Genomic DNA, 18,078 nt, shown 5'->3' with positions numbered 1-18,078 from the left:
ATATTAGTTGAATTGAATTTTTATAGTGGCGGTGAGTTTTCAACAATCACACTAAAAAATTATTTGGGATTAAATTTAAGTATTTTGCTTTGTGCTCTACTAAGTAATAGTAGTATACTAGAGAATGAACTCTAATCTATAGACGAAGTCATGAACTTTGCATGTTTCATGTTTATCATCATGATAGGAAAAAGTATTACTATGAGAAATCTCTATAATTTGATGTATTTTTTATTTTATATTAATATTTGAGATGCTTTGTTTCTCAAATCTCAACCCATTAAAAGTATTTTCATATATTTCCACATTTCAAAATCTTATATCGTTCATCCTCATTAGTGTTTCATTTTCCATAACTGTAGAAGATTAATATAAAAGTAGGATTTATATATTTACTGATTTTTTCTAATTATTTAAAACGTCAAATAATTTATTAAAATTTGTGTCAATCAAGATATTTATTGGGCATTGAGTATTCAATATCATACATACTCTAACACAAAATAATCATATACCTGTGTTTTTGTGTGTATTTATGCATTTTTGGAATAATTTATATTCATTATATATATTCTTCACATTAAATTTTTTTCGTTTTATCAATAAATAATAATCCTATTATATGCTATGTATTATTGTTTATATACTCTTATAGATATTGTCATATTTTTTTCCCGATACCATAACCCTACTACATTTCGCACGGGGTGTTCAGATCCGCCGCCGCCGCCGCCCGTCGATCTCGTAGCCGCTGCTGCGGCCGCCGACGCGAGATTCACCTCCACATTCAGCGTGTAAGTATGAATCGTAAAAATCGGCAAAATCGACTTTGTTTTCTCGCTGTGAAAATCTGTAATTTGTTCTACTGAGCCATAAATTTGAAGAATTTGATGTTTCTCGTTCCGATAGTCCATAAACATGCTATTTACCTCAATCAAAGCGTTATCCTTGTTTTAAGAGAGGAGAAGCCGTATAAGTAACAGTATATTTCTAATTGAAGGGTGAATCTGCTGCAATCAGCCTTTTGTTTTTGTTCCTTTTGGATTGGCTATTGTGGTGACCACTATGCTCTTCTGATTATCATCGGTATCGCGACGTATATGATTCAATTGTTGATTTTATTTCAATTTTGCAGAGTACCAACAGTTGGATTGTCTTCCAATATGGCTACTTTTGCCAGACCTGAGAATGCCTTAAAGCGTGCCGAAGGTAAGTTACAAAGAAGCTGTTACATCTATTGTTATCCTGCAAATAAAAATCAGTGTGCATCTTGGTGTTTTGACAATTTTTTCTTGTCATTTTACCTAGACATTGAAATATATGGTAATATGTTGGGAGCTTGGGATTAACCTTTTTTAATTTCTTAATAATTGAAGTATTGGAAATTAACCAGTGGTCGTTCTTACTGTGTGTGAGGTGTGAAGGGTTGGAGGGAATTGCTTTTAAAATTGAGCTGTTATACTTTTGTTATATACCTCAAGTCCAATACTCAGAGAAGAAACTAAGGGGATAATTTTTTTATATAGAGCTGTAGATGGTATTTTTTTCCACAGCAGTTATTGACATGTATATATGCTGATGCAGAGTTGATCAATGTTGGACAAAAGCAAGAAGCACTTGAGGCTCTTCATAGTTTTATTACCTCGAGGAGGTATAGAGCCTGGACAAGAACTCATGAAAAAATAATGTTCAAGTATGTGGAGCTGTGTGTTGACATGAGGAGGGGAAGACATGCCAAGGATGGCCTTATCCAATACCGTGGTATCTGCCAACAGGTCAACATATCTTCATTGGAGGAAGTGATAAAGCATTTCATGCAGTTGTCCACCGAGAAAGCTGAGCATGCACGTAGCCAAGCACAGGCCTTGGAAGAGGCTTTAGATGTTGATGATTTAGAAGCAGATAAAAGGCCTGAAGATCTGCTTCTGAGCTATGTTAGTGGCGAAAAAGGGAAGGACAGATCAGACAGGGAGCTTGTCACTCCCTGGTTTAAGTTCTTGTGGGAGACATATAGAAGTGTTCTTGAAATTCTGCGCAACAACTCAAGATTGGAAGCCCTGTATGCTGTAAGTTTCTTCATTTTACTTATAGTTTATATTCATTTTGTAGTACTGTTTATATTCATTTTGTAGTACTATTTTGTAGTATATGCATGATCCTGCCTTTGTCTTAATTTTGTAGAGGTTTATTTTATTCATATATTAGTGTTTTCTTAACATTGTTTTCAATGGCATGTATAAAAAGTTTCATGTTCTTATTTGATGAGCCATATTATGTTCTTATTTGTCGGTCATTTTTTTATTTGGCAATCTGTGTTAGCATGATATTCATCGATCTTCTAATTTTGAATATTCAGATGACTGCACATCGTGCCTTCCAATTTTGCAAACAATACAAACGGACTACCGAGTTTCGGAGATTATGTGAAATAATCAGGAATCACCTTGCAAACCTCAACAAATACAGGGACCAGAGAGATAGACCTGATCTTACTCTTGCTGAGAGTTTGCAGTTGTATCTGGACACCAGATTTGAGCAACTGAAAGTTGCAACTGAGCTCGAGCTTTGGCAGGTTAGTAAGTTATCTGTTTTTTTGCCCATAAATGCACCTAGGTATTGCTAATAACTTACTTGTGCAATCGTTATAATTTTCTCTAAGTTCATTTTTTACTTCTGATTTGCAGGAAGCCTTTCGTTCTATTGAGGACATATTTGGATTGATGTGCATGGTTAAAAAAACGCCTAAATCTTCATTGATGGTTGTATACTATTCTAAGCTTTCAGAAATCTTCTGGATGTCATCCAACCATCTTTATCATGCTTATGCATGGCTTAAGCTTTTCTCACTCCAGAAAAGCTTTAACAAGAACCTGAATCACAAGGACCTGCAGATGATAGCTTCATCTGCTGTCCTAGCTGCACTCTCAGTAACCCCTTATGATCGTTCGTATGGAGCATCTCATTTGGAGCTTGGAAATGAGAAAGAACGAAATTTCAGAGTGGCAAACCTTATTGCATTTGATGTTGAGTCAAAACCAGAGAACAGAGAAGTGGTAATAGTTTTCGTGGCTATATATTTTGCTTTGTGATATTATTTTAATTTGTTGATTATGTAACTATCTGTTTATTCTTTTTCAGCTTTCCCGGTCCTCACTGCTCTTGGATTTGGTAAGCTACAATCGTTTATCATTTTAAATTATTGCTTAGGCCTACTGTTTTGAAGTTTAGATCCTACTATATACCTTAGTGGATAAAAAATTGATTGTGTAGATTTACATTTTTATACCCTTTTTTTTGGCATTTCAGTCATTCTTAAGTCTCTTGGACATACATTTCAGGTGGCCAAAGGTGTTATGAACTGTGTAACTCAGGAGGTGAAGGATCTTTACCATATTTTGGAACATGAATTTCTCCCTTTACACCTAGCACTGCAAGTACAGCCCCTGCTAACAAAAATTTCAAAAATTGGAGGCAAACTTGCTTCTGCTTCCTCAGTTCCAGAAGTACACCTGTCTCAGTATGTTCCTTCTCTGGAGAAGCTTGCTGCTCTTAGGTTACTTCAGCGGGTATGTATTACGATGTCATGCGACTTCCTGTGGAACACTTTCGGTATCTTACATTATAATTGTGCTTTTTTGTGGTTTATATATCCAGGTCTCACAGGTGTATCAGACTATAACCATTGAAAACCTATCAAATATAATTCCATTTTTTGATTTCCCGATGGTGGAGAAGATCTCTGTTGATGCAGTCAAAAATAATTTCTTATCAATGAAAGTGAATTACAGGAAGGGTGCAATTTTCTTTGGTAGCAAGGTAACCATCTAACCTTTTTTATCTTTCTGAGTTTGCATACCGAGCTTGGCCAATTGAGCGTACTATTATCACCCTGATGCTACAGTTCCCATTTTTGTTCTGTGAAACTGAATGCTCCTCCCAGTTTTTAATTTCCCCTTACATCTTGGAATGACCAATATCCTTCCACACCATCCTGTCAGTAGTCAGGTCCACTAGGGGCCAAACCTTTGCAAGATAATTAAACTCCTTTTTTTCCAACTTCCTGTTGCCTACAACAAATTGAGTGCCTACTGCCTACTTTCTAGTGTGTATACCCTCCGGGCATACTTCGGCATTTAAAGCTTTTGAACTTCTTCTGTTTTGAATTTCCTCCTCCATGTTCTATTCCCTGTGTTTTTCCTTCATGGTCTCCATTGAATGCTGTGAATGAATGTTTTCTCTTTAGAGTCTCGAGTCAGAAGGTTTACAAGATCACCTCTCCACTCTCGGCATTTAAAGTTTTTGAACTTCTTCTGTTTTGAATTTCCTCCTCCATGTTCTATTCCCTGTGTTTTTCCTTCATGGTCTCCATTGAATGCTGTGAATGAATGTTTTCTCTTCAGAGTCTAGAGTCAGAAGGTTTACAAGATCACCTCTCCACTCTCGCTGAATCCCTTAGCAAGTCAAGGGTCATGATATACACTCCTGGGAAGGGAACACCTAAATTGGGGGAATCACTTTCGGATTTAGTAGAAGTAGTTGAAAAAGAACACAAACGCCTGCTTGCGCGCAAGTCAATAATTGAAAAGCGCAAAGAAGAACAAGAGCGGCAGCTGTTAGAGATGGTATGTCATTGACTTATTGTGATGGCTTTGTGTGAGTGAGTTGTTTAATTTCTAATTCAGTATGTGACTTTTATATTCATAGGAACGAGAGGAGGAGGCAAAGAAGCTGAAATTACAGAAGATAACTGAAGAGGCAGAGCAGAAAAGGCTTGCCATAGAATTTGAGCAAATGAAGAATCAAAGAATTCGCCGGGAAATAGAAGAACGTGAGCTTGAGGAAGCCCAAGCATTACTGCAGGAAGCTGAAAAGCGGGGAAAGAAGAAAGGAAAGAAAACAGTCTTAGAGGGGGTGAGTGAACTGATTCCTTTCGATAGATCTCTTTGATGTTTTGCTGACCTTAATTTTTCTAATTAACAAATTTTATATGAATTCAGGAAAAGCTAACCAAGAAGTCTTTGATGGACCTAGCTGTTAGTGAGCAGCTCAGGGAGAAGCAAGAGATGGAGAAAAGGCTACAGAAGCTTGGAAAAACGATGGATTATTTGGAGAGAGCAAAAAGGGAAGAGGCTGCCCCAGTTATTGAAGCTACATTTCAGAAGCGCTTAGAAGATGAGAAGGTTCATCATGAGCTTGAGCAGCAGGTCTGAATTTGTCGTCTTCTTTGGTGGAAACTTCATCTATTAGTGCTCCTTTTCACCGGAGATTCTCTGCACTGTGATGATAATAATGATTTTTGTACTTATAATTGAATTTACATAAAAATTTACTCCATTTATTTGTTTTTCCTCTTTTCTGGATACAGCGAGAGGTTGATTTAAGTAGACAACGCCATGCTGGAGACCTGGAGGAGAAAAGAAGGCTCAGCAGGATCTTGGAGAACAAGGTTTTTTTGAAGCATTCTATATATTCTGTAGCAAGCGATTGGCCTTGTGAAAATCTTGTTTTGTTTCTATGCTGTATCTAATTGGCATATTTTCTTGGTCATGTGCAGAATGTTTTCCAAGAACGTGTTGTAAATTGTAGGAAAGCTGAACACTACAGACTTAGGAAGGAAAGGGAAGAGACGATCAGCAACATTATCCAGTCACGTAAAGAGGAAAGGGAAGCTAAGAGGAAAATCATATATTTCCTTCAGACTGAAGAGGAGAGGCAGAGAAAAGCCCGTGAAGAGGAGGAGGCTCGGAAGCTTGAAGGTACTTATTTTCTATTAAAGTCTGAAACTGTTTTTCAGATCATAGTAGCTCTTGTTTCTAGGTCTCCAACCACCCTCCATGGCATTACCTGCCTTGTCACACTGTCTGTTATTTTTGTTGTGCTTGAAACTAGACTCCTTCACTTGAGTTGATTTTAATACGTTACTTGTCTTTCGCTCACTGGATATTGCAGAGATGGAGAGGCGAAAGAAAGAGGAAGCTGAGCGTAAGGCCAAGCTGGATGAAATTGCTGAGAAGCAGAGGCAAAGAGAGAGGGAGCTGGAAGAGAAAGAAAGGCAGCGGAGGGAAGAGCTCTTTGGCAGATCAGCTGCTCCTGTGCTGCCCAAGGCTGATCTTTCTGCTCCACGCCCAGCCGATGCACCACCTACTGCTGCCCCAGCTGCAGCTGCAGCCGCACCTGCGCCTGGACCTGCCAAGTTTGTCCCGACGTTCAGAAGAGCAGGTGCTGAGGCGGCTGCCCAAGCCCCACCTCCAGCCACTGACAAATGGTCCAGTGGCAGCCGGGCGGAACCTCCAGCTGGTGACAGGTGGCGGGATGATCGCAGGCCTGCTGCTGCTGGTGGTGCGAAGACTTGGATGTCTTCTAGGGAGGAAAGAAGACGTTGATGCGCTGCTCGTCTCGAGACTTGGGTGCTCAGTTTTTGAACCATGGGTTTTAAGGATGCGCAGTTTTGAGGCTCTTTGGGAGAGACGACGTGTAATTTTGTTGGCCTCAAGGTTGGTTAGACGTTTGAGTTTGTGTCTGTTTTTGCATATGCACCTATGGATGGGTTTATTTGTTTTCAACTGCCTAACTATACCCGCATAAACACAATCGATTCGTGCCTATGCTACTATTATTTGTATTCCCTTCCTACTTTTATATTCTCATTGTCTTTAAAGAAATACTTGTCATTTTAGTTTGTTTAATACTCCCTCCGTTCCATGTTACTCGCACTTTTCATTTTAGGCCGTAAATTTGGGATTGATTTTTTAGTGTAATTAAATTAGAATTTTAAGTTTATTGAGACATCATTTAATAAAGGAGCTCTTAACTTAATCTAACATATTAATTAAATGTATTAATTCTAACTTAAACTATATATAGTGTAAGGGGAGTTTGCGACGAGTCGAAAAACAACAGTGCAAGTAACATGGGACGGAGGGAGTAATGTTTTTGAAACTTTACTCATATTACACTACTAATGATTAGTAATGATGTGTGGATTAAACTATATTAATAGTATTATTTTTATTATTTTTTCTCAATTCTCTATTTTATTTTATCAATTTCACATTAAAATTGTTATCAATCTTGAAGTGTTTATTTAAGAGGATAGTTGAAGTTGAGGAAAATAGTAGAGTATGCAGAACTTTGGGATTAAGATTGATAAATGAGATGTTTATGACTATTAGACGTGGATTATTGAAGACACATTAACAAGATGTACTCCTATTCAAATCGGGATTAGAAACCAAACCTACCTCAAAAGGATATAGATGGAAACTATATCTCAAGCACATGTTTAGGTTTGACTTCAATGGAAAAAGAAATGGATTTAGGTTTAACAATGCATCTTCACGTACCAAGAACTACGATATCATCCCCTTCATTCTGAGGTGACGGAGGGATTGTACCATTCGGCCCGTTTTTTTCATGCTTTTCCCGGATGTCCGGAATGTATGCTGGGAGAGCAAATCAAAGCTTTGGTATGGGCTTTAATTCCACCGGCAAATTATTCATATAAAGTACTCCCTCCATCCTACTTTAGGAGTCCCGGTCATTTTTGCACACTCGTTTTGTAAAAATCATAATAAATAGTTAAAGTAGAGAAATAGTAAAGTAAGAGAGAGAATAATGTTATTATGATTTTTACAAAACGAGTGCGCAAAAGTGACCGGGACTCCTAAAGTGGGACGGAGGGATTATATGATAGACCACAATAATTTCCATTAGTTATCGCCTTTCAGCAATTCAAAACTGTTAATTTTTTTTATAAAAATACTAAAAGAAACTGGTTTTGAAGGCCTTAACACATTAAGCTAGCCTTTAATAATTATTCCCATGAAGAAATTCACCATCAATTTCATTAGCTAAACATTCATATGAAGTAGTAATAGTATTATGATTTCTTGAAGATAATTTTCTGCCCAGAAACAATCTAGCAATCATACTGTAGTTTCAACTAACAGTTTAAACACAAACAAAGAAGAAGACTTATTTCCAGAGCCACCAACTATAGCCCAAACTGTAATGTCTACTTTTATCCCTCGACGCGCAGCAGGCAACGTCACGTTTCGAATATTACCACACACCGGGCCTCTGCGGTCGAACATTGTCCATTTATGGGCATCACAGCTTGGGGGTGGCCTCATCAAACACAATCAAAACCTTTCCGATTGCTTCTCTATTCTTGAGGGCAGCAAAAGCAAGATTTGCCTGAGGGAGGCTATAAGTATGGGATATTTTCACAGTCAGTAAGCCATCAGCTAGCCAAGACAGCAGTTCCTTGAGCGAGTCTTCGAGAATACGTGGTCGATGTATCCTATGGCTCCCCCAGTACAGTCCATGAACTGTCCAGTTCTGCAAACAGAGAGATGAGAAAACCATTCATCAATTTCTCTCTTTTCTGATATAACAAGCAGGCATTACATTACATTACATTACCTTAACAAGTGCGATATTTCCTGGGACTATCGGCACTTCTCCACTTGCGAACCCTATGATCAGGATGTGCGCTCCCCAGTTAAGCAACTTCAACGAGTCTTTCGTGAGCATCCCTCCCACTGGATCGTACAGAACATCCACCCCTTTAAGCTTTCTAGCCTTGAGAAACCCCTTCACGCTTTGAGTCATATCCTCGTTGCTCAAGTCAACGACATGATCAACGCCCAATGATTTGAGGAACCGCACCTTCTCAACCCCCCTGTCCAATTATTCAACTGATTAGTACTACTCAATCATATCAATAGACAATACATACTAGCTCTCTCTCTCGCTCGTTGTGTTACTTTACCTAGCTACGGCTATAACAGTGGCACCACGGATCTTGCCAATTTGTACCGCAGAAACACCAACTCCTCCAGCAGCACCAAGAACCATCAATACCTGCACCCAATTTTCCATCACAAATATATCACCATTTTGAACAAACAAAGGGAAACTCAAGATTCCCTTGGCCATGCTCAATGAACAAGTTCTCTGCACTACCTGACCGGCACCTAGTTGTGCTCTATGAACAAGTGCCACATGAGATGTACCATACGCAACCGGAAACGCACCAACGCCAACCAAGTCACACCCTTTAGGCACCAAAAACCTATAATATGAAATATCAAAATAATTAACTTAACTACACTAGCCATCATATAAATGCAAAAAAAAGATGGAAGTGTTAGTTGATTGCAAACATATATCATACAGAAAATACAGTTAAATGCTAAAGACAAGCTTTGCATTGAAGCACATGTAAATCAGTTTACACAAATTATTCTGAAAGTCTCTTAATCACAAATATATTTTCACAAAATACTCCCCCCGTCCCAAGTTACTTGAGTCATACGCATTTAATCTTTCTTACATTTTTTCTCTATCATACTTCACTCTCTATTCCCGCTCTTTTATTCTCCTTCAGACTTTATTCCATCTCGAATTCTCCACTTAATTACTATCAAACACCACTTTCTTACACCTCGTGTACAAAAGAAACGAATCAAGTACCATGGTCTCTCCACTTAACTAAATGCCACTCTTTTATATCTCGTGCCCAAAAGAAACGACTCAAGTAACGTGAGACGGAGAAAATACATGCTCTAATGGTACATAATACACAGAGACAAACTCTTTCAAAGCAAATGATGACTCAAAACCACAAATCAAAATCAAAATCAAAATCAATTTAATAAAACAGACACCCAAAAAACCATTAATCACATTATAATTCAGCTCAGACAGATTAAAACAACCAAGACATCAACAATTCACAGCCAATTTTGAGAATCGGAATAGAAACGGTTACAGCTCGGATTCATCGGCGACGACGAATTGGGCGAACGATCCGAGGGCGGCAAGGGAGCAAACGGGGTCGCCGACTTTGAACTTAGAGACGCCTTCTCCGATGGCCTCGACGGTGCCGGAGTAATCGGATCCAGGAATGAAGGGCAGCGGCGGCTTCTCTTGGTACTTGCCCTGAATTTGGAGGTAATTGGCGAAGTTCAAGCTGGTTGCTTTCACTCGGATTCGCACCGATGTGGGCGAATTCAGTTGGGGGATTGGGTGGGCCTTTGAGAGGGTCAGGGCGGAGTCGTCACTCCCCTCCGGCGCGACTGTCGGATCACCGAGCTTTCTGCATACCAAAGCTTCCATTTTTTTATCGTGTCTATCTCTAAATTCAACGCATCAAGATCAAGTCTTGTATTTTGATTTCTTTTTGGATGTAGTCTACAAAGCTGACGGTTAAGACAAAATATCTACTCCCTCCGTTTTTTTATTTTTTTTTTAAAATAGGGACATTTGACCACACAGATTTTAATGCATAATTTGACAAATAAGAAAAAGGGAGAGAAAAATTGATAAAGTATGAGAGATGGAGATAAAAAAAGTAATAGAATTAATGTTAGTGGATTATGGAGCCCACTTTAAATTATTAATTGTAGTGATATAAGTAGGGATGTCAATGTAGCCCGTAACCCGTGGGCTGACCCGAATAGCCCTCCAAATTTATAGGGTTAGGGCTGGAAATTTCTAGCCCGATAAAATCAAAACCCGATTAGCTCGCACCCGATTAACCCGCAACCCGTTAGTGCCAGACCCGAAAACCCGATGGACTGACCCAAAAACCCGATAAAATTTCTATTATTCTATTTTTTTACTCATAATTCGACACTTCATTGATTAATTTTAACTAAAAAATAACTTTTAATTTTATATTAAATATACAAATTATATATTAAATTTTTATTAATATAATAATTGATAAATAAATTAAAAACTTCAAAAAAATATTTAAATTTCTAAAACATGCATTAAAATTCCACGAAATATCCCAAATATTAGTATTTGATCATGTTTATGATTGAGTTTAAGCATATATCTCAAACATATCATAATTAAATGTTTTACATTGTATGAATATTAGTAAGTTTAATCATTATTTATTGGATTGATCGCATGTTAATATTATCGGTAACAACCAGATTAACCCGTTGGGCTAGCCCGAAACCCGAGCTTTAGGGTTAGGGTTGAACTTTTATAACCCGAAAGAAATCACAACCCGATTAGCCCGCACCCGGTTGACCTGTAACCCGAGTAGGGTTGGCCCGAAACCCGACGGGTCGGCCCGATTGACATCCCTAGGTATAAGTGGTAAATAAATTGATGTACAGAGGTGTAAAGATTTCCTAAAATAGAAAGTTTGAAACGTACTAAAATGGAAAGAGTAGCTATTTTTAAAAAACGGAGGGAGTATTTACTATTGAGTACTCGAAATATAATTGGTAAATGATTGATTTTATTTGTGTTAGATTATTTTTTGAATGTGGTGTTCACTTATAAAGACTTTAGTAGAAGTAACAATATGAGACATTTAAGCTGTGGAATAGGGAGGTACTCCCTCCGTCCGCCATTAGGAGTCTCATTCTTTGGAAGCACGAGTTTTAAGAAATGTTAAGAAAAGTTGGTGGAAAAAAGTTAGTGGAATAGGGGTTCCACCTTGTATATATTGGTTTTAAATGAAATGTGAGTGGAATGAGTTAGTGGAAGGTGTGACCCTATTACCATGTATGGTAAAAGTGAACCGGGAATCCTATTCGTGGACGGACTAAAATGAAAAAACAGGACTCCTATTCGCGGACGGAGGGAGTATTAAATAAGCAAACTTCATATTAATACTATATTGTTACATTTTGAAATAAGTAGTCTCTTCACTTTATGCTAAAAGGTACTCCTTTCGTTCAGTAGTAGAATCATTTTGCTATTTTAATTCGTTCCATAGTAGTGAAGTCATTTCCTTTTTTTAATAAAAGTCAACACATTTCTTTTCACATACTCTCTCTTACTTTATTATCTCCTCATCTCTCTACATTTTTCATTTCTTACTTAACTTAATTAACACAATTTTTCTTAATCTCCGTGCCGAAAAAAATGCATCTACTACTATTGAACGGAGGGAGTAGTATAGTTTGTATAGATAGTCAAGAAATCTGAGTGCTGTTCTTTTACAGCAGAAGCAAGTACATGTTTTAGAATTCAGCTAGAATAAAAAACTTGGCCAAAGGAAACACGAAGGTTTTGATGATAATTACAAGTTACAACAAACTAGTTACATTGGTTTCAAGTCTAAAACGTGGATGGTTTGTTGGAAACGATATTAATCCTCTGATCGCGCAGCATGTTCATGCTGGGAGCTAAGAGTCGCGTGTACCGGTCAAAGTACAGAAGCTGCTTCATCAGAAGTGCGAACTCCCGGGGGAATTTCAGACCGTATGATTCACTAACGCGCACCTATATACTTACACCACATCAATCAAAATAGCAAATGGAGTATTCAAAAACACTTAATCATATCTATCTTACCAAATCAAGAAACAGGGCATTCATTTGTCTTTCGTCAACAACAACATTCGCAGAAACTGCAGTTGCATTCGTATTAGCATCCCTTGCTGCAGCAACGATGATCTCTGTATCCATGTCCTGCACAAATTTACCAGATATATGTTACCTCATCCACATTGTGGAACTCTCAAATTAATTCTACAATTCTGTAGATCCCATTTCACATTTCACGTAAAGAGGCCTCTTATGGATTCAGTCAAGATGACATGTAGCCTCTTCCGGGCCTCAATTTCAATGTCCAACCTTTCCTCCCTATGCTTCATAGTTTGAAGACGCGGTTAAACTATTTCAACATTATTAGTCATAAAAGGGCAGATAATCACTCAAGAGTTCAACACTGCTAAAAAAGGTCAGAAATCTTGAGAGCAGATATGCCACCTCCATGAATTAACTGAATTTGCATTTATATCAAAAATATAAATTGTGAAACGTATATACTGTAGTGCAAGCGACGTAAATGCTTGCCTGTATGGAGGAGAATATCTTCTCAAGATCCCTTGCAAATGCCTTAGAGTCTACATTAGTGCTCGTAGCACCCATATCAATCAACGAAGATGCCATGGATTCATATTCTCCAGTTGCTAGTGATTCCAGAAATTCTTCCATAGCAGACCATGTTTTAGGAGAAATTCGACCAACAATTCCTGTTTAACAAATCATACTATGTTTGAACTTGAAGGGGAAAATGTTAAGCATTAGAAATCTAACAATCAGAGGCCATGTGTCAATTCGACCTACAAATATAAGGAGGATAACCGGAAAATAAGATCCAAGACTTAACAATGGTTGAAGTTACTTTTCAGATAAGAGTCCGATGAATAACATAAAGAACCAAACTAGTACAATCATTTCACTTTTGTTGGTATCCCTATTACGATATAAAATCTATACAAGAGAATAAGCAGTTATTACTCGTCGTAATGCTTTAGTTAGTATAGTACTCCCTCCGTCCCACAAGAATATGCACTCTTTCCTTTTTAGTCCGTCCCACAAGAATATACATTTTCTAATTTTGGAAAGTCTCTTCTCTCTAATGAGGTGGGACCCATTCTCCACTAACAATGCTTTACTTATTTTTTCTCTCTATATCTCTCTTACTTTACCAAATTTATATTAAAACCCGTGCCGTCCCCAAAGTGCATATTCTTTGGGGACGGAGGGAGTAATTTTAAAAAGGAATTGTATAATGCTTTAGTTGACTAATACTGTAGCTTGATTAATCCATTTCCATAAGAAAAAGGCAATTAAGAAATTATACACCAACAAACCATAATCTAAAGATTATGAGCAGAAAAATTACACTTGCATCCTCTTGATATTCCCAATAATCCAAATATTCGTATTGTTACAGAGTAGGAGGAGAAGATCTAAGAGCACAGAGATAATTTGTTGTTTACACATGTTTGTGGCATACTGGCCTGTGCACGCAACACAAGTTTTTAAAAGGAAATAATAGTGGCTTTTACGGCAGAGACAATCTCATTACGTAAAAATTATCAAGAAGACACAGATAGACTGCAGGTCACCATTTTTAATTTATGATAGAAAATATATTTTTTTCAGCTCTTTTAATGAGGCTCTTGAAATGTGGTCAAATCCATCAGCAGAGGATACAAAAGGCTAAAGAGAAAAAAAAATGAAAAAATGCATATAACAGTTCCATATTTAGACAGTAATAATAACACTACATCTGACAGATTTTAAGTCAATGGCGAAGAGAAAAAGATACTGAAGTAATAAAATTATAAGTATACCGAAGTCAAGGAACCCAATGCGGCCATCACGCAGTAACCATAGATTGCCAGCATGCACGTCTGCATGGAAGGTTTCACAAGCAAGCAAGCTACCAAACCTAGAGAGAAGAATGGATCATCAGTCACAGAACAGAGGATATATTTCTCCTACTAAGCTCAAGCAATGTCTTTGAATCTCACCAGACATTTAAGGCAGTTATAAGACTAGTCTCAGGATTTGAGACAAGTGAATTTATGGAGTTCAAGTCTGTGAGAGGGACTCCATAAAGCCTCTCCATTGTCAGAATCCGCTTAGTACTGTACTCTTGGTAGACTTTTGGAGCAGTAGCCTGCCTCGTGAGTCCCATAGAATCCAAATATTTCCTGAAAGACTCAATATTTGTAGCCTCCTTTTCAAAGTCAACTTCTTCCAGCATTGACTCCCTAATATCTTTCACAATAGCAACCTACACTTGCTGCTTCAGTATTAAAAGGAAACCTCGTGCATTTTAATACAAAAATGAAGAAAGAAGAGTTTATTCAATCACACATTTGTTTAGATGAATATGCATGAAGAATAAAAAAATGAATAAATTTATAAGTTATAACTGTTTTTTAGAAAATAAAAGGAAAGAAAACCACTACGCCTTATATATATGTACAGAACCATATAGAAATAACGCTAACACATTATTTATCCCAATAATAGGTTCAGTGCCTAGAAATACAGTGGGCAACCGGAATTCATGAGTGTCATTTCTGCTCAAATATCTGAATGTGATGTTATTGTTTCAATTTTCCACATCATTAAATTTATTATTGTGTTTCTCAGCATCAGAAAAATGGCATCGGGATAAAATTGACTCTGATGCCTAATTTTTCGGTATGCAATTTCATTATGGATTTACTAGGAAAAAATTGACACCTGGAATTTTATGGGGCTAAAACAGTGTTTTAACCCATAAAAATACCTTACCAGAGATGTTCGACTAAGGTCGGGACTCAAAAACTCCAAAATGCGTGCAACAATATACACAAAGTTCAAATCTGCCACCAAGATGTCTTCTATCCCTGGTTTTAGCACCTTTATAACAACATCCTCCCGAGTACCCCTTATCCTGGCACCATGCACCTGAAAATTAAAAGGTGGTGTTTGGCATTGACAGAAGTTTTAAGACTGAATACATTAACATACCATTTTACACAAGTATAAAAAACAATTACACTGAAACCAACCTGCGCTATGGAAGCAGAGGCTACTGGAGTAGGATCAACAAATTCAAAGACGGTATCAATAGGCTTCCCTAACTCCTGACGAAGAATTGCTTGAATGTCTTCAAATGGAATCGTAGGAGCTCTATCAAAACAATACTGGAACTCCTGGACATATTCTGGAGGAAACAAAGTTGGTGCTGATGCTATGAACTGCATACTCAAAATTTTAGGATCTATAAGCGACCTTTTTCTCTTATGTGTGGAGATGATATTGAAAATTGCAATAAATAGTTACAGAGGCACACGAAATCAAAAACTAAAGTTTTTCAGTATAGGACCACTCTGTTTATTAGCTGCATATAGAAGAACACTGTGATAAGGATTTCATATTTCACAGTAGTCAAGTAGAGGGCAAGCTGATCCAGAAAATTTGTTTGGGCAGGGAAATTGGTACTCTGCCTTAATCAATGTCTGACAGGGCTCTATAGTCTATTGATAAACATGAACGGAGAAAGCTGATTGAGTATATTTATTTTGTTCATAATGCATTACCTACCTCTATGAGTGACTGAAAATGAGATTAAAAGAAAACAGACATAAGAACACAATCACACATACGTTTTGTCCACTTACCTGACCTAGTTTAATATATGTTGCACCCAAACGTTCAAATAATTTCCTCAAATAAAGAGGTGACAATAAGCCAAGCTGTAAATCAGCTGCTAATCCACTGGATGAATTTGCTGCCTACATATGTAAAAGAGCATTAGAACTCATGTCAATATTGATGCCAAAAAGTTAAAAGAATTAAGATCGTAAAGTTCGAACAGAGCTTCGTAATTATACTGCAAGCAATGATACATGCATGATGATATCCACAAGGAATGAGAAGCAAGGGGGAGTATGTCTTCAGATGAGCTAACTTCAAACTAATTTACAGGAAACATTGGATAGCATCCAACAGAAGAAAATATTAAAAATCAAAAGATGATCTGATAGCATCACCTTCGAAGCATCAGCCACCCACTCGCTGCCAACACCTATAACTGCTTGGATACCTTGAGCTAGCCTAAGTGCCCCACGAGGACCTGTATTTATTGATGTCTGGACTATATCCTCCAGAAGCTTGGGCAAGTTCTGCATACTATCTGCAACAATACCATCCTTTTCTATTCACTCTAGTACATGAATAATATGAATGAGTAAAAAACACACTAGCCGGACACACAATTAAGAAAAGAAAGTATCATCTGATCACCCAGTCTATGAAATTTCTAAGACATAAAAAACAGTCAATTCCCCCATTTAAGCAAAAGCAATGATCACAATCACAACAGCAGCCTTACTGCACAAACACAAGCGGAGCACCTTCAGTAGAATTGCACGAACTCAGTAGAGCTCAGAATCAACATGTACGGACTCCCCATTTTCCTCAATCAACCCCCAATTAAGAAATAGTCACAGCAATAATCAATTCTAACTCCGCGAAAGTTATTGAACGTTTCAAAATCATGACTCCAGCCACCAAAATTAAACAATCAAGCTACTCTCAAAACTATTTCGAATCAATACAAATAAAATAAGAAAAGCTTAAAAACTAGCATCTGAATTAGATAATAACAATATACTAGTATTACCTTGAAGACGGGTGGAGAAATCCTGCGATTGCGCGTAACGCGCCATAACATGAAATTTACTAGGGCCATATTTGAGCTTCCTAGTTGATAAGCGCGTGGACACAGGTAACTGAAAGCATATACACAACCAGAAAATTAGAGAATCAAAAACAAAATTGAAGTTGAGAGTGAAGAGGAATGAGCCGTGGTAGGCAATTAGGAAGAAAGTTGAAGGAACCTGAGCGTGATGAATGATGATAGGAACACGGCCGGAAGCGGCGCTCCTCATCACTGAAATTCCGGCCATTTCTGATTTCTTCAAGAGTGTGATGATTTTGCTTATTTTCACTACAAATTAGAATTATGGAATTTATTTATTAGATTAGTTTATTTCACAAGAAAAAGAATAGTGAAATGGAAATGGCCACGTCTCGCGCCTATTTTTATGAAAACATCTTTTTTGGGTATTTATATTTTCTCCTCTTTATATAATACTACTCCGTTAACAGTATTCATTTTGTTATTACAAAGTAGTAATTAAATTTATTTATAAAATTAATCAATCATGAGTATAAAATAAAAAATTGAAATAAAAGCAAATTTATAATGTTCATGGTTAATTTAATACAGTACTAAAAATTAAGATAAATGGTCAATTTTTCTCATCATATGACGGCATTTACTAAAAAATGTCTTTGTGTTTAAGTAATTAGTAATTACCATCTACTAGTACTAGAAAATGTCTCAGCAAAATGTTTTTGGTGCTTGGAAAATTATTTTGGTTAAATTTTGATTCGCCCTGCAACTTTATAAATCAGTTGGAAACACCATGAAATTAGAATTTATTCACTATTTTCTCATAATTAAAATATTTAGTCTCCTTCATATAATATATTGTTGATGTTTTTCATTATTTGAAAAATAGGGTCATGGTAATAAATTTAGTACTCCCTCCGTTCCCTCCGTTCCATAGTAATGGAGGCGTTTCTTTTCGGCACGAAGATTAAGAAAAAATGTATTAGGTGAGTTAAGTAAAGGGGGAATAAAGCGGAAAATGAAAAAGGTAGAGAGATGAAGAGAGAAAAAAGTTAGAGAGAGTAAAGTAGGTGTGGAAAAATGTGTTGACTTTTACTAAAAAGGGAAAT

General features: G+C 37.1%; 3 protein-coding genes across 4 annotated transcripts; 1 reads left to right on the top strand and 2 right to left on the bottom strand.

The window, feature by feature from the left end:
• The first annotated feature begins 657 nt into the window (after nucleotides 1-657).
• LOC121801805 (eukaryotic translation initiation factor 3 subunit A-like) lies at nucleotides 658-6,686 on the top strand. The gene is made up of 14 exons (XM_042201219.1): nucleotides 658-794; nucleotides 1,136-1,209; nucleotides 1,585-2,066; nucleotides 2,357-2,572; nucleotides 2,685-3,053; nucleotides 3,139-3,168; nucleotides 3,339-3,566; nucleotides 3,655-3,816; nucleotides 4,401-4,622; nucleotides 4,705-4,911; nucleotides 4,998-5,204; nucleotides 5,366-5,446; nucleotides 5,555-5,756; nucleotides 5,950-6,686. The coding sequence occupies exons 2-14, from the start codon at nucleotides 1,164-1,166 to the stop codon at nucleotides 6,381-6,383; spliced, it is 2,886 nt and encodes a 961-aa protein (XP_042057153.1). The 5' UTR covers nucleotides 658-794; nucleotides 1,136-1,163; the 3' UTR covers nucleotides 6,384-6,686.
• Nucleotides 6,687-7,863: 1,177 nt separating this feature from the next.
• Nucleotides 7,864-10,199, bottom strand: LOC121805074 (quinone oxidoreductase-like protein 2 homolog). The gene is made up of 5 exons (XM_042204827.1): nucleotides 9,776-10,199; nucleotides 8,968-9,076; nucleotides 8,774-8,865; nucleotides 8,425-8,683; nucleotides 7,864-8,340 (listed from the first exon to the last, which is right to left on the bottom strand). The coding sequence occupies exons 1-5, from the start codon at nucleotides 10,120-10,122 to the stop codon at nucleotides 8,110-8,112; spliced, it is 1,038 nt and encodes a 345-aa protein (XP_042060761.1). The 5' UTR covers nucleotides 10,123-10,199; the 3' UTR covers nucleotides 7,864-8,109.
• A 1,714-nt stretch (nucleotides 10,200-11,913) lies between these two features.
• Nucleotides 11,914-17,332, bottom strand: LOC121801804 (uncharacterized aarF domain-containing protein kinase At5g05200, chloroplastic-like). 2 transcript variants are annotated; one of them, XM_042201216.1, is made up of 11 exons: nucleotides 17,172-17,332; nucleotides 16,955-17,063; nucleotides 16,323-16,465; nucleotides 15,951-16,064; nucleotides 15,339-15,527; nucleotides 15,079-15,234; nucleotides 14,304-14,569; nucleotides 14,124-14,221; nucleotides 12,835-13,013; nucleotides 12,331-12,447; nucleotides 11,914-12,258 (listed from the first exon to the last, which is right to left on the bottom strand). In XM_042201216.1, exons 1-11 carry the CDS (start codon nucleotides 17,238-17,240, stop codon nucleotides 12,094-12,096), a joined length of 1,605 nt encoding a protein of 534 aa, XP_042057150.1. In that variant the 5' UTR covers nucleotides 17,241-17,332; the 3' UTR covers nucleotides 11,914-12,093. The 2 variants fall into 2 exon arrangements, with proteins under 2 accessions (XP_042057150.1, XP_042057152.1); XM_042201218.1 differs by having other exon boundaries at nucleotides 15,339-15,493; nucleotides 15,956-16,064.
• Between the last annotated feature and the right edge of the window lie 746 nt (nucleotides 17,333-18,078).

This window comes from Salvia splendens, chromosome 5 (assembly GCF_004379255.2).
Source record: "Salvia splendens isolate huo1 chromosome 5, SspV2, whole genome shotgun sequence".
Classification (NCBI taxonomy): domain Eukaryota; kingdom Viridiplantae; phylum Streptophyta; class Magnoliopsida; order Lamiales; family Lamiaceae; genus Salvia; species Salvia splendens.
Note: the sequence above shows the minus strand (reverse complement) of the source record. Positions and strands in the feature narration are given on the sequence as shown.